This window comes from Bombus flavifrons, chromosome 16 (assembly GCF_040668555.2).
Source record: "Bombus flavifrons isolate JBK064 chromosome 16, iyBomFlav1_principal, whole genome shotgun sequence".
NCBI lineage: Eukaryota > Metazoa > Arthropoda > Insecta > Hymenoptera > Apidae > Bombus > Bombus flavifrons.
Genome location: NC_138457.1, coordinates 8,610,635 through 8,626,146, shown reverse-complemented (window position 1 = coordinate 8,626,146; position 15,512 = coordinate 8,610,635). Strand labels below are relative to the sequence as shown.

General features: G+C 30.5%; 1 protein-coding gene, 3 long non-coding RNA genes and 1 other non-coding gene across 5 annotated transcripts in view; 3 read left to right on the top strand and 2 right to left on the bottom strand.

The window, feature by feature from the left end:
- Positions 1-1,120: 1,120 nt before the first annotated feature.
- Positions 1,121-2,347, top strand: LOC138188004 (uncharacterized). Its single transcript, XR_011175319.1, has 2 exons — positions 1,121-1,619; positions 1,674-2,347. It is a non-coding gene; the product is annotated as an uncharacterized LOC138188004 (long non-coding RNA).
- Positions 2,149-5,992, bottom strand: LOC138188002 (protein maelstrom). Its single transcript, XM_069129355.1, has 10 exons — positions 5,760-5,992; positions 5,185-5,386; positions 4,711-5,094; positions 4,467-4,630; positions 4,140-4,388; positions 3,897-4,025; positions 3,752-3,794; positions 3,619-3,681; positions 2,484-2,540; positions 2,149-2,397 (listed from the first exon to the last, which is right to left on the bottom strand). Exons 1-10 carry the CDS (start codon positions 5,982-5,984, stop codon positions 2,372-2,374), a joined length of 1,542 nt encoding a protein of 513 aa, XP_068985456.1. The 5' UTR covers positions 5,985-5,992; the 3' UTR covers positions 2,149-2,371.
- Positions 2,847-3,038, bottom strand: LOC138188561 (U2 spliceosomal RNA). The gene has a single exon (XR_011175550.1). It is a non-coding gene; the product is annotated as a U2 spliceosomal RNA (small nuclear RNA).
- On the top strand, positions 5,382-6,205 carry LOC138188003 (uncharacterized). The gene is made up of 2 exons (XR_011175318.1): positions 5,382-5,614; positions 5,690-6,205. It is a non-coding gene; the product is annotated as an uncharacterized LOC138188003 (long non-coding RNA).
- A 2,068-nt stretch (positions 6,206-8,273) lies between these two features.
- LOC138188309 (uncharacterized) overlaps positions 8,274-15,512 on the top strand; it is a 55,488-nt gene continuing 48,249 nt past the window's right edge. Inside the window, exons 1-4 of the long non-coding RNA XR_011175465.1 lie at positions 8,274-8,897; positions 9,246-9,303; positions 9,532-9,596; positions 9,832-9,918. This is a non-coding gene — a long non-coding RNA (uncharacterized LOC138188309). The remainder of the gene's footprint in view (positions 8,898-9,245; positions 9,304-9,531; positions 9,597-9,831; positions 9,919-15,512) is intronic.

Here is a 15,512-nt window from a genome sequence, read left to right as displayed (position 1 = left end):
TGCAAACAGAAAATTGCACTATCTTACATACACATACACACAAGCGCGCGCACACACACAATTTATCTATAATAATATTATATATATAATATAATATATATAATAATATTATATATATATCTTTATAATATTCGGTATATAATTACAATAATAATAATGAACCATTTTCATGAATATAATTAATATAATTCGAGATAAGTAATAGAGTGAATGTAAATCTTTAATTAATCCTTCCTGAATTAATTAAATAATTGAACAATTATTGAGAAGTATTAGCAAAATACAAATTTAAGATATATTTCATATTTTATGTAGTAAGTATAAGATAATGTATGATTAATTACTAACGAAATTATTTTATTTACTATTAGTATGAGTGGAGTTATTTTTTCGCGGAACAACGGGATGCGAATTTTAAATCTGTTTCCAACGCGACGGGTTGGATGATTCAGGAACCTTCTCAGGAATTAGGAACAAGTCGGTGCAGGTTACTGTGCAGTGTGCAGGTTCAGTCCTGTCCAGGCAGACCTAACGACATCTTCAAAGTACTGACGTGTTGTGTTACTAAGCCAAGCCGAATGCATCGATTGTGTCAGAGAAAATTGCTTGATGACGTTTGTTTCGTGATACAGTATACCGGTCTTTTATTTCAAAAGTATCATTCACTTCGCTTTATGCGTTGATTCTCTCATGTGTAATGTGTATCCTTTTTGCAATTGAAATTTGTTTCTCTTAAATGCTAATTCTAACCTTTATGTTTACATATTATGTATATCAGTATGTATGTCAGATCAAAGTAAACTGAATATCGTACTTGAAATCTGACGTTACATTTAATAAATATATGTAGTTATAAGTACATACGAGTCGTCTGTGTTATAACATAATGTTTTGTCATTGATGGTAATTGTATTATATTATTAATAAAGTATGAGTGAAACTATTATTATGGATAAATTGATTCCTTAATTTTTATTTTGTTTTACATGTTGGTGTTTGTAAGAATTTCTCATTTTGTAAATAAAATTTAAGACGATGTAAATATAACCATATTTGTATATAAAAAAAAATCTATACAAATAAATATATGTCTAAACCTTGTAATAAATTCATGTAAAAACAACATTTTGGTACAAATTATATATAATTATTTCTCTTACATAATTTTGAACGTTTTGTATTTTTATCAAAAGCACTATAGAAAAAGATAAAAGAATCTCTCTTCGATCGTCATTTTGCCTTATAGATTCTTGCTAGACTTGATCGCAACTTGACGGAAAATCAAAATATTGGTAAAGGTATATTCAAGAGAAATGGGTATATGTATATATTTGGGAAAAGAACGGAAAATTAAGCATATATCTTTGTATTATGAAATCCTACTTATTTGCTCTGCTATTAACAGGGGCACAGGAACATTATGGAGGTATCAGACGAGGAAACGGAATTATAGAAGAGAGAATATCTATATTTCGTTATCTAACAATATCGACCCATTAGCCAATGAAATTGATAATGAATAAATAATTACAGGCCATTCTTTTATGAATTTTTCTTAATAATAAAGTTTTACTTAAGTGTAAGTATAAAAATATAACGTATAATAAAGAATTCCATTAGTAAGGAGCTATATGTACTATCGACTTCTATAAAATATCAATTTCGGGCTCAAGTTTAGAAACTATATGTTCATAGAGTATTACCATATTGATGACTTAAAAATTAAGGTCTGTTAAATGAATTCCATCCATTTTATTTTTAATAAATAATTTTTGTTTATACATATTATATTTCGAAGTATACATATATACATAGATAGTTATCTAACTCGGCGGCACGCCGTCGCCAATTCGAAATGTATGAGTCAGCCATGCACGCAAAGAATGTACGAATCAGCCACTTGTAAGAAGTAAGACTAATTCCACGAAATACTATCATTTATGGAAACCCTCGCATTCTTGAATAACTTTAACCTTTCTTGAATAAAATTTATACATAGTCTAAGAGATATCCAAAACACAAAGGTATGAAAACAGAACGAAAATTAAAATCACAAAAACTTTTATAAAGCAGTTTAGCATTCTAAATCTTGTAATAACAAAATTTACAAATTATTCTGAGATTCAAGGTTTAGATAATAAAATTCACTTTCATTAAAAATCAATCGTATATTTTCTTTACGAACTTTGGTAACAGATCGTGTCTTTATCTTTCATCTTTTTTTATGTCTGAGTTTGTAACAAAATATTGTTCTTTTTTCATAAAACAAATTACACACAAGTTATGTAAGTCTTATTTGTAAGAGTGTATTTCAAAGATTCCATACGAATTTGTTGTCATAGAAAAAGTCCAATCTCTTTCGTACCAAAAGCTATTTGTCCTTACAATTTCCACGTCCTGCATACAAATGTAAAGTAAAACTTATTATAAAATCTTCAAACATAATTGTATATTAAGATTCAATTTAATATATAAAATTTTACCTCTGCCCAAAGGCAACTTTAACCTTGTAGTATCTTTTTTAACTGTACCTCGTCCTCCTATATTGAAATAAATAAAAATTTTAAAATTAGAAATACTTCATATAAATTGTACCATACAATCCGTTAAAAGTAAAGAAAAATATTTTTACACAAAATATTAATATGTTTTATTATAATATATTTTACTGAAATTATTTGTGCATTATTTTTCTTAAGTTACGATAATTTAACTTTCACATTTTGTAGATAGAAAGGTACTACTACACAATTAAGCAAGTATTACCGTATATCATACTCAGAAAAGTAATGTTCAAAATAACGTTCAAAGCAATAAATTTAAAAGTTACTTTATGTTTTTAAATAAATTATCAAGCCAATCCTAGCGGCACTGCAATGCTAGGCTGACTCACGACAGAGGTGGAGCAAGCACCAACCCTCCGTCAGATTCCAAAAATCAGTTTAATATTCTGACTTCCCAATGGGAAGTGTATCAGATATTAAGCTGATAAGAACAGATACTACACTTTGATCTTAGCCATAAGGCCGAGAAGCGATACTAACTCTGATTTTCTTTCCGAATATAACATCTGTATCTTCTAAATTTCCTAGCGAGAAATGGTACTCTAAAGAAACCACCTAGCGGTGAGGTTTTCAACTACTTTTATTTATGTATAGGGTGTAAGATAAGCATACATCACGGTTCATAAAACTGATTCTATCCTTGATTTAAGAGAGATTATGTAAATAAAGATATTGCATATCATAAACAAATTTTTGGAAATTTTAAGGCAAAGTCAATTATGTGGTATTTTTATCTAATTAATTTTCGCCGAATAAACTGGTAATACGGAAATAATCTGATATTTTTCTTACACTCTATACACAAAGTAGAATAATTGGACATCCTAACCTAACTCTAGCCAAACTCTAACCTCACCATTAAAGGTAAGTGATTTCTCAAGGCTACCGTGTACAAAGTATACATTTTCATTGACATTTTCTTTATACTCGCTATAATTTTTTTGTTTGTTGTATACATTATAGTTTTTTAACTCTTCTTTGAAATATAGGTAATTGGAAATTCATAAAATATATTTAAAAAGAAAAAAATAATTTCGAGAAATTAATGTCTCACCAATTGGAGGAAAATTAGTATCGTATAAAAACTCGGGTTCCTGTGTTCCACTAAGAGCTTTAGCTAAAATATTATAAAATATTTAGTTATATCGCACAAAATCAATGTAAGTAGGACACAAAAATACACTTACCCACTGTTTTAGGTGCACGCAATGGTCGCATTGGCAAATTTAGCTAAAAGTTTGAGAAATAAATTATTTTCAAATTGTATACTTTGTACATTCTAATTAACTGCTTGGAAGTTTAGCCGTGACAGTTTGAAACACTTGTACTTACAGCTGCAGTGTTGGATTTGGATGTACTAGCTTTAGAATGATCAACTATGTCCACTTTATTCTCCATTCGTCTAATTTTCTCTTCTTCGTAAGATCGTCTAGATACCTTGTCCCTATACTGTTCGGATACCTAATTATATTGAAGAAATTTTATACTTGTCAGAATATGAAACAATATCACCCTCTCTCTCTATCTTTTTCTCATATAATTTTATATAATGAAAATCAACAATTTATTACTCACTCCATTTATATCAGCAATTGTTACCCTGTTTTCCATTATTTTTAAAGCCTTTAACTTCAGATCAATGTCGTCAGTGTTTTCGTTAGCAGCACCTTGCTTATTAAATTCGAGGGATTTCTTGTATGGGCAATGCACACCTTCGATCATTTCAATATTCATGTATTCACAGCAATAATCACATATCGTCATACCCCATCTTGTTACTATGGATTTACTGCAGTACTGAGGTACATCTACAATTTTATGGAACTATATGGAAACCAAAATAAGCTGTTATTAAGGGTATTATATAGTATTGTTGATTGGAAGTATTTTTTGTATGCATACTTCACACTCGAAGCCACGTGTACTGGATAAGTAGTCTTTTGCAAATTCTATTTCGGCAAGAACAAGAGGAATGCTACGATTGTCTACGCTCCGTACAGCAGCATTCCGTAGTTCTCCAAACAATGCTTCTATCGAATAGATTAGATAGTCGTTAACAGGTTCACCTAAAATACAATTACTAATTAAAAACGTTGCCAAAATTTTGTACTATCTTCTGTAAACTGTTATAAATATCCATAGTTACCACTTGCTTCATTCAATCTCTGTAGCAGTGATTCCACAACAGGATATAAGTTTTTCATAGTGAACAATGGAGGATACCTTCTCCCAGTCTTATTACTTTCCATAAATTTGAAGAACTTATTATACATAAGTGCAAAGTCACATTCTCCATCATCTAATTCTATAGGGATTTGGTGTGTTTCCTGACTAGTTTCTAGTGCATCTCTTTTCCATCCTAAAGGTATTTTTACCTTTAATATTTCATGGTATATGTTTTGAATACCATTTTGTATACTAAATTCTGCAACTGCAAATTCTGCAGGACAAAAGTCATACTTGTTAATTCCTATGTCTCTTCTATAAAACCAATTGACATGTATAAATATGAATTTTAGATTTTGCAAGTCTGTAACAAATGACAATATTAAATGTTAAATAATTAATCAATATCTTAAAAGTTCTTATTAGAAAAGAAGATTTAATTTGAAATACTTACTATTATGTCGTACACCCATACAAACTATAGATTCTATGTATTGAAGCATGTTTTGCTGAAATTCCTCCTCTCTCTTTTGCTCTAACTCTAACTCAGCTACACTTTCACCAATTGTAGTTCTGTTACCTACTGTCATCTGAGCTTTAACCTTGTTGTCTTTTGCTCTAGACTTATAAACTCCCTTTTCATGTGGAGGAAGGTTCTATGATAACAGAATTATATAAAATACTGTAATTTCCATTAAAAATTTTATCAACAAATAACTATTAAAAATCATTAATATCACATATTCTCTTGAATATCACTTTATATATAGGGACATAAAAAAATTAGTTTGAGAAATTTCTCAGTCAGTTATTCTACTGTTAAAATGACCTTTGTATGTTAACACAAACACTTACATTCAAATTCTTCTAAATGTTCATATTATGTAAGTATTTTAAATAATGATATATATTTTTAAATTAGAATTATTTATTAAATTGGAATGTTTTTTTATTCAAAGAATGGTACGTGGTCAGTTAAATTATTGAAATAAATTGTTAAATAAATTGCCGAAATATGAAATATATCACCTTCCAGTCTTCGCTACAAAGCGATGAAAGTTCTTTCATATTTCTTGGGACAGATATACCACGCTTCTTTTGCTCTTTAGCCCAATCAAGAGCAAAGAAATAGAATGCATTTTTCGACATATTGTATATAATGCTCAACAATCCACATTCGACGAAGAACCGGGAAGAACTGTTCCTTTGTTTGATTTTACATCGCATAGAGCTGACATTTGTTGGTAGTGCCATCTTCAATACTAAGGAATTAAAATAATTCGAAATATGAATTACAATCACACGTTGTTTGATTATTAATTATAAATTATGGAATTTTTATATTATATGAATATTGGATAGGACATATATTGACAAGTTGGAGGCAAAGAATATGGAGAATATTAATATTATTAATATATTGTATAATATACATATTAGTTATGAAATTATAATATATACAGATTTATTGAGAATTAATAGCGAAATTATAATATATAATCCTTATATATTGAGATTTAGATAATAATCGTTTTCAAAGATCATTTTAATTCATTATTGTGAGAATATGAAGCAGTTCTCTCATTTTTAAGTTATTATACAATAATATATTGACAATAGTATTAATTAGAATGATGCTATTGACAATTCATAACGTATAAATATATATATATAGAAATAATTACTATCAGTAAATAAATATTACATATAAATAATAATAGTTGATGAAAATTAACTACATGAGTGAATAATGTAATAAAAATGAAGTTAGAGTTACATATACTTATAACTGTATATAACTGTATATGTATACATACAGTCGATCTCGAAAATATTCGGGCACTAGTATAACTTTGACTTCTATGTTCTATGTCTGAAATAAATACACATAAAAAACAAAAATGTTTTGCAATCTATTGAGGTATAGTATGTTTAGATGTCAGAAACTAAAGAACTTTTGACTTCAAACAAACCGTTGTTTAAGTATTAGAAGAAATGTCAGAACAAAGTGAATTTTCATCCCACAAAAATATTCGGACACCTTATAAATTATTGTTAAAAATACTAAAATGGTAATTTTTTTAAAAAAGTTGATGTTTTACCCGATACCCCATTTGTTCAATAATATGTCTGAAGCAGTTTAATGTGTTGAAGATTAATGTTTAATTAATAATCGATACTGCATTTTTTTCCTCTAGACGAATTTATACGAAATTTCCCTTTAGCGTCTGTTGTTGCTCCTGCCAATATACCAATATGTCCAATATTCTAGCAAATTAAAAATGCACCTTTCTTCGGTTTATCTTGTAATACTCAGGCAACAGTACATAATTAATTAATAAATATTTTATTCTTGATAAATTACAAATCAACAAATTCTTTATTTCTGACATCTGTGAACTGTATCGTAATATTTTATGTTATACGCTTTTACAACATTGTATGTAAATAGCAAAAAAAATATACTGATTTATTAACTGAGTACTGAAACATAAATCGAAGATAAATGAATTTAAAATTTGTGAGAATACTTCAGTACCGATAAATTTTCTTTGTTGAAATTATATTAGCTCATGCAGGTTTATTTGCTTTGCATTTCAGTCTAACGTATGGACGTCTTTAGTTGGAACAGAATATGCTAACTCTCGAAAGCATATTAGGTATCTTTTCTAGGAATTTGGCGACTGCGATATCAGTGCGCGCTCGACTTGTCGGCGATCTCTCTTCCCACTTTTCTTAAACCGAAATTCGCTGCGCAAGCTGTGGCGCGGGGGTCAGTTTAGAGTCGAAACTCGAAGCAATCAGACGTTTGTTTTTGTTATTATTACATCCTGATGGGTGTTGTCTTTCTGCAATGTAATAGCAAAGTGGAATTTCCTGGTAGTACTGTTATAGACATTTTTTTAGTGCTGAAACCGACGCTATTTTTTAATTAACGTACGTTTCTACTCAATAATTTATTACAATCTTCTATAACCTATTATTTGATTATCTTTGTTGCGTTACCATGTTTTTGGTTGTCACATTTGCCGGTAGCTCGTATAATGAACTTCCAAAAAATAATTTGACCTTGACCATTGTTTCACTTTTATACAATTTGTTCTTTTAATACATTTACTCTATTGTTTTGGTCTTTCTTTGTTGAGATTATCAGCGGATTATGAGGAAACTTAGGAAACATTAGAAGGACGCCACGAAATTAACAAACATGGCGCGGAATGAAAAAGGATGGAAGGTGATCGACGATGAATTCAAGTTCTCGTGGAGATGTGGTAACATATGATTCATTTTAATAGAGACAAAGTCATTTACACGTTTGTTTTCTAATATTATTGAACAATTGGTAACGTTTATTTAGTATTCGATCAGTATACATTTTTAACGAACAATTCATAATCTTAACATAATTGATACGTAATAGAACGGAATTCTAAATTAATTTCGTGGTTCATTACGAATACTACGATGGAAATAGACAATATTAAAGAAATTATTTTATTATATTACTTAATTACATTTGATATTCACTGATAGGTTTGGACATATTTTGCGCATCGCGTCTTTTTCGTATTATGCAGCTTTGTTTAACCGTAAAAAAGAGCGCGCCATATTTTATCGGTATAAACTATGTTCGAAACTATAATGGCGGACATTCACTGTATGATTTTTACAAATCAATTATATTATGAAATCGTAAACGTTTAACAATTATTTAACAATATTAATAATATTTTTAATGTATTAACTAAATATTTGGTGCTGTTAATATAGTAGTAATATTTTCATGAACAAACTCTCGGAGTTGTTGGAAGAAAAAGAGATATGAAAAAAATATATTGCTTCTTTTCTTTAATCCCTACCCTTTAATAAAGTTTTTCTTTCAGAGAACTTTTGTGATCGCGCGCAATGCGGTCGTTAGAATCAGTGTTTGTTGCCTTATATTATTTTCAATATTCTTTAGAGCACATAGCTCTCATTAAATTTCATCATAATAATCATAAAAGAAATTAGAATCAATGTGTTCGCCGATTGTTATTTGAACGGGCGCGGTAATATGTAGTTTCCTATTTTTCTTTTCTTTATGAATCCTTTTTTTCAAACGTTCGCTTTCGGTGGTAGAGTGGCTGGTCTCATAAGAGGATAAAGCCTCTCCTGGAGTCCAAGAATGTAAGTATTTTTGTATACTATAATTTATTTTATTATTCGTATTTTAATTGATTTATTATTAGTTTCTGTTGAAATAGAATATTAAAGTTTCAATATTAAAATATACAATAGAATTGTTTAACATGGTTTAGCAATCATTAGATTCTTATCATTTTTAGATTTTAAATTTTTATTCTAGTTTTACAATTTTTAAGTTTTAATTGTAATCAGTCTTTATAAGAATTTCAATTCTTATTATCAGAACTCAAAACTTGTATAGAGTTCTATCTTTCATCATTTTGAACTTTTTAAACAATAAGCAGTATATATTTCAGAACAGACTATAATTTTTCACGTGTTTTGTTATAGGTTTTTCACTTTTTCCTGTTCATTGGGAAGGATGGAGTGGTGCTTTGCAACTAAGCATGTAAGAATCTTTGCATATTTTATCCCAATTAATTTTATTCTTTGTATTTTGTTGTATTTACATATTTATTAAAGAATAAGGTCAGATTTTTAATTTTAATATTAGAATATTTTTTATTATTAAAATTTCAAGTTTTCATAGAGTGCCACATCTCATTATCTTAAATTTTTTGAACAATCATCATTGTGTGTTCCAGAACTAATTATAATAATTCATTTTTTGTTAAAGGTTTTTCACTCCTCCCTCTTCTTGTTCCATCAAAAGAACCTAGTAGTGCTTCAAAAGTTGAGAATGTAAGTATCTACCTTTATATTTTAAATTTAATTTTATTCCTTGCATTTATTATTATTAATTAAAAAATACAACTTTATCAAAAATTTGACAAATTTAAACTCATTTTTAAATGGAATAGTGTTATTAGAATTTCATGAAATTCATTGTTTCAAATTTTTCAAATAATTAACGCTGTCTTTAAGAAGAAATTATAATACAGATATTTGTTAAAACTTTGTTACAAATTTCTTCCAGATCTCGCTTTTTTGATTTAATGGTGGTTTCACGATGACTTTCCTTGGTTCACAACAATATAAAGGACAACATTCTTTGCATGTAATTGTAAGTTGCATGCATTTATGTTCCTCTAGTCACTCAATCATGTCGTAGGATGAAAGGTCCGAATCGACACGGGTAACTGGTTGTATTACGTAGAATTTTTGACGAGCATAGTGACCACGGGTATTTATTATACCCGTGAGTAGTAACATTTTCTTATCTGTGTTTTATATATTAGTTTAGAATAGATCTTCTTGCACATCACTTTTTTTTATATTAATAATAATGTCATTGACGATTGAAATATTATATTATTACATAATATTAATATAATTATATTAATTGATACAAACAGTATTATATCAAGCATTAATTTAAATATTTGCAAAAGCCAAATATACATATATAAATGAAATGTGAATATTTGAATAAATAATATGTATTGAAATGACTTGGTTAAATATTTCCTTGCAGAGAAATCGGATACCCTCCGATTTCGTTGCATGAAAAATTTCAATTATTGCATAATCATAGTGACAATAATAAATTTTTTTTCATTTCATCTTGTGTTCTCTGAACATAATATTCTAAAGAATTTAATTGTTTGTCTTTCATATTTGAATTTAAGTATTAATTAGAAAAATATAAAGATATTAATGTTCAATTCGTACCGTACAAAGATGTATTCAATGTCTTGTGCAAGAAGAAACTTCGCGACTGGCAGATTACGGAATCAAAGCTACAAATTCTGAACATTGCTTTTGTGCTTTCGAATATATGCTTTGACAAAGGGACTGCCTGAGGCTTGCATTAACATGTAATTTAGAGTCAATTATTAAACAAACTTCTTATTCATTGTCAATATTTTGTTTTAATACGAATTAAAATTATTAGAAATATATTAGAAAATTAGAATTTTAATAATTAATTGAAATATAAAGTCAGTTATACGAGTGAATCATTAAGTTGCATTGGTCTTGTTTGTGTTTTCTATAAATAATTTCAGTATTAGAATTGTTGTAATTTATTAAATTAGTCAAAGTAGAAAATACAGTGATAGTAACTTGAGATAAAATTTGAAGATGTAGAATGCAGAAAGATTAGCCTGTTAAATACAAAACAGACGTACTAATATTTTTTTTAGTTAGGATTTTCAGGTTTGATCTTTTCCGTATCATTGCCAGGATCTCGCTCACGTGTCCAGGTGCTACTTGGGTAGGAGAAAGGCAATGGGTACGATGACCATTTGTAAAATGATAATGTTTGAGCGACTGACGACGCGTTAGTGTATCGTGCACGACGTACTTTCCACATTGTGTGTGTGTGTTGTTAGGCTGTGGAATTGCGTCGTTTCAATTATTCCATATACTATAAATTTAAATAATAACAAAATAAATCTACACAAATATTATTTCAATCACAAGTTGTAGAAACAGACTCCCTATTAAATATGGAACTGTAGATAGCAATATTATTAATTTTGTCATCAAATTCTAATAAATGATACCAGATTTCATACCATTTAATATTTTTTTGAAAAATAGACACACTCTTTGTTTTTTATTCTTTCATTTTTATTGTGTTTGCACGCAATGGTCCCTAGCCTTCGTCAGTCGATTTCAGGAAAACGGTACGTATCTTAGAGTGTGTATGATGTGTGTTAAACTCGGGTGTCGGAGGCGTCCCGGGACGTCCTCTCTAGTGTAGGTCCTTTGCGCCCGAGTGTTTGTGTGAGAATCGTGGAGCGAGTGTGTTGGTGTGCCTGTTTTGCCATTTTTTAAATATAGGACTAGGTAGGATAGGTAGTATACTTTCTGGTGTGTCTGTTAATTATAAGTAGGTAGGGCCGGGCAGGTTGGCGCAGTCTCTGGGTCGGGTAGGCGCGTTTTCGTGTGACCAACCTGTTTCTGGAAATTAATTTGAAAAATCAACGGTGAAACAGGCACGAGTAGAGCATGCTCTCGTCTCTAGTTTTGCCTGTTGATTTTTCGAATTTCGCGGTCGTGGTCGCGAGTAAAGTCGAAACGAACGTTTATCGCTCGAGCATCGCTGTGATCATTGGTCAGTCCGCATGCATTTGAATCAGCTTTTGCGGTTTATATTTTTATTTCACCTTTATAAGTTATTTTTTTGTTTGCGATTTAGAAGACTCGAGCTTAGATTTAAGTTTCAGCGGGCATTGCGCCCGAAGAAAGAAGAGGCTATAAGCCGAAGAGGCCCGGCAAACTGCCACTCAAGAGGGCAACTACTAATGGCTTCCCATCCTCTGGGTTATCCAGAGCATGGGAAGTCATTAATGTTACTACTTTGTCACTATGCTCGCTTTTACCATCTGTAGTTGTAGTTGTAGTATTCTCCTTCTTGACCGATGTACGTGTCGGTCCACCACCATATTGGGCAAATTGTGACTTTTCTCATTAGTGTTGCGAGAGACTGATTACAATTGAGTCAGAGTTGCGGGAAAGTTTCGCGGCTTTCTATTAGCGTCACGAGAGACTGATTACGGTTTGAATTAGAGTTGCGAGATGACGATAATCGTGTTTGTTTTAGTGTTGCGAGTTATCACATCGCGATTGCCTCTAGTAATTTTGATTTTGAGTTGTTAGAACTGTTTACAGAGTAATATACGTTAGAGTTTATCTTAATACCTGTCGTTTAAAGCTAAAGTTAGAAACTTTGAAAGTTAGAAAAGTTAGAAAATAACTTTATTTTTGTTTTAAGAATCAGTGTTGCGGACTCTCATCGCGATTGTTTTGATTAATTTTTTAATTAGAGTTGCGTTGACAAATGACCGCGTTCTTCGAAGTAGTGTTGCGCCTGTATCATGCCCAATCTTCTTCCACTAGACTGTGGAAACACGATCCTGCATGATCCGATGCAGTTACGCCAGCAGTCCTACAGATGGCTGGATGTCTCGTTTTTAGCGTTGCGAATATTTAAACACCTGAGTGCATAGGTTAATTGCTATTAATGTTGAGTAAATAAATAATTCACACGGGAATCCTCTATTTTTTTTTCTTTTTTTTTGTTAATAGTAGATTGATTAACATTGAAAATGTAATAAAGCACTCGTAAGTTACGTGTAATAAATTTGAGTTGCGAAATACATAGAATTCACATTCCACTCACGGTTTGCTCGGGTTTATATCGAGTGGATACTTTGATGGCCCTTTTGGCTGGTAGAGTTATTTCTTTTTCAGTGTTCTTTATTTAGAGTTTTTTTTTTATTATTTAATTTGTATTTTACAATTTGTGCAGCTGGACATTTGGTAAATTTTTCTAATTTTATTGTTAAATAACATGTGGATGGCTACCCCCAGAGGGATACCATCTTCGAGTTTGTTTATTTTATTTCTTTAGTGAAATCAGTGGGGTGTCTTCTTTTTAGTCTTCTTTTTATATGGGTTTTGCTCGTTTCAACAGCCAGCTGGTTTAGATGTGTTGTCATTCTTTCTTTGTATTTTTGTGCCTATCTGTTGATTTCTTCTTTGACCCTTGGTATTTTTAGGTCTTTGTGTATATCCTTGTTTCTGACATACCATGGGTCGTTGACTATTATTTTGAGTATTTTCGACTGCAACGACTCTAGATGCATGATAAGTATCCAAGATTTTATACAGCAGTCCTTGCCTCTTCCCCATCCTCCAGTCGCTTCACTACAACTAGATATTTGTGTAGGTAGGGCTCATGAAAACATTTTACGAAATAAGATTTTCGATTAGGTAGAGATTTTTGAAATTTGTAGGTAGGATACTTTTAAGTTAGATTTATGGTTAAGTAGGGTATTTTTAAATAAGTGTTTAGTATTTGTATGAACGGTTAATATATAAGTAAGATATAATTTAATTAAGTGCATGCATAATTTAAGAGTGGTATTTTGGTAGATAAAGTAGCGTAAAGTAGATAAGTCGTATAATTCTATATAAGGCGTATATCGCGATTCAAAATTATTTTTAAGAGTCTCATTTCCGATCTTCGTTTCACCACTAACTCGTATATCGAAGATAAAAAGGAACAACATCAATTTCTTTTCCTTTCATAAGCCAAGAAAAGCAATTAGAAAATCATAAAAAAGATTCTTGTTATCGACTGAGGATTTAATGCTAAGTCTGAATGGGGTTAGGTTAGGTATTTTACAACGTGCTTCTTACCATTTTATACAGATAACATACGCGACATTACCGATTTAGTAGAGAGTAACATTATCTGCGTTCGATGTATGCAATGTGTATATCGAACGTGTATATTTATCGACATATCTGGGAATAAAAACGCAAAGATTTTACCAAATAAAATACCTTATCAATAAATTTAATGATTAATACAATTCCGCGAAATAACAATTGTTATTGCGTTGTTAAAACAGCTCTTGTGTGGCAGTTATTGTATTTGCTTTCCTAAATTATATACAGGGTGGTTGATAATTGGTGGTACAAGCGGAAAGAGGGCGATTCTACGCGAAAAAAGAAGTCGAAAATATAGAATAAAAATTTTTCGTTTGAGGCTTTGTTTTCGAGAAAATCGACTTTGAATTTTGGCTCGGTACGCGTGCACTTTATCGTGTCTCGTTATAACGGATCTCACTGTAGATCGTTGTCTCGATTGACGTTATTTTTTTAATTTTTAAAATTTTTAAATTTTTAATCACCCCCTTTCCGCTTATACCACCAGTTACCAACCACCCTGTATATTGAAATAGATGCATATATGTACATATATGGACTTATAATATTTGTAATTTTTATGATCAAGAGGAAAGCCAGAAATTCAAATATTTATATTTGTCCATATATTACAAGAATATATTGTAAAACTCACGTACTCACTTATTATATCTACAAACATCAGAACAAACTGACAGACAAATTGCACGCTTCATGGGTAATTTTAGAAATTTAGCTTGCTCCATTTACTCTTATTTCATTGTTTGCCTGATGTTAGCTGCTGTGCAATCCAATTTTGATTCTTCCCATCGCGGCTTTTTTCTATCCGTGTACTCGAACAAACATCAAACAATGAACATTTATAAAGAAGTTCTTCTCACTTATCAGAGAAATCCAATATTCCCCCCGTCCCTCCCTTCGTATTCATAGCGAAACTGCGATTTCTAGTTCAATTCATGGCTGTAGGAATCTTATGATGTTTTCTTTCATGGTCTCTTAATTGATTCTTCCATTGCAAATTACTCCAGCGAGAGAAAAAAATAATTTTTCATAAGCAATTAAGTTGAGCAATTAGCAATTAGCAATGGATCCGTTAATTAAAGGAAGCCATGCATTCTCTCTTCTCCCTTTTGGCTAAAATCTATTAAAGGATCGTGCAATTAAAAATTCCATCGAATTATTTTATTCTTCTTTCGCACTTTTTTATCAATGGAGTTAAGCTCGTTTCCGATTTCCGGTTTGAAAGAAAAATAAATGGATGCATATGCACTAAATATATAAAATGTATACTAATAAAATTTTCAAGTTTGATTTCATTAAAAAGAAAGCACCATACGAAAAAAATAGTTTTCCGTACTTCCAGTTTATCTTTTCATACAGGATTACTTCCTTGCCGATTGTAGCACGGTTACTGGCACATTCTGCATATGTCAGATGCCGCTTCAGGGTAAGCTACAGCTTCAAGTCTTGCCTTTCCAAGGGCGTCGCTATTCA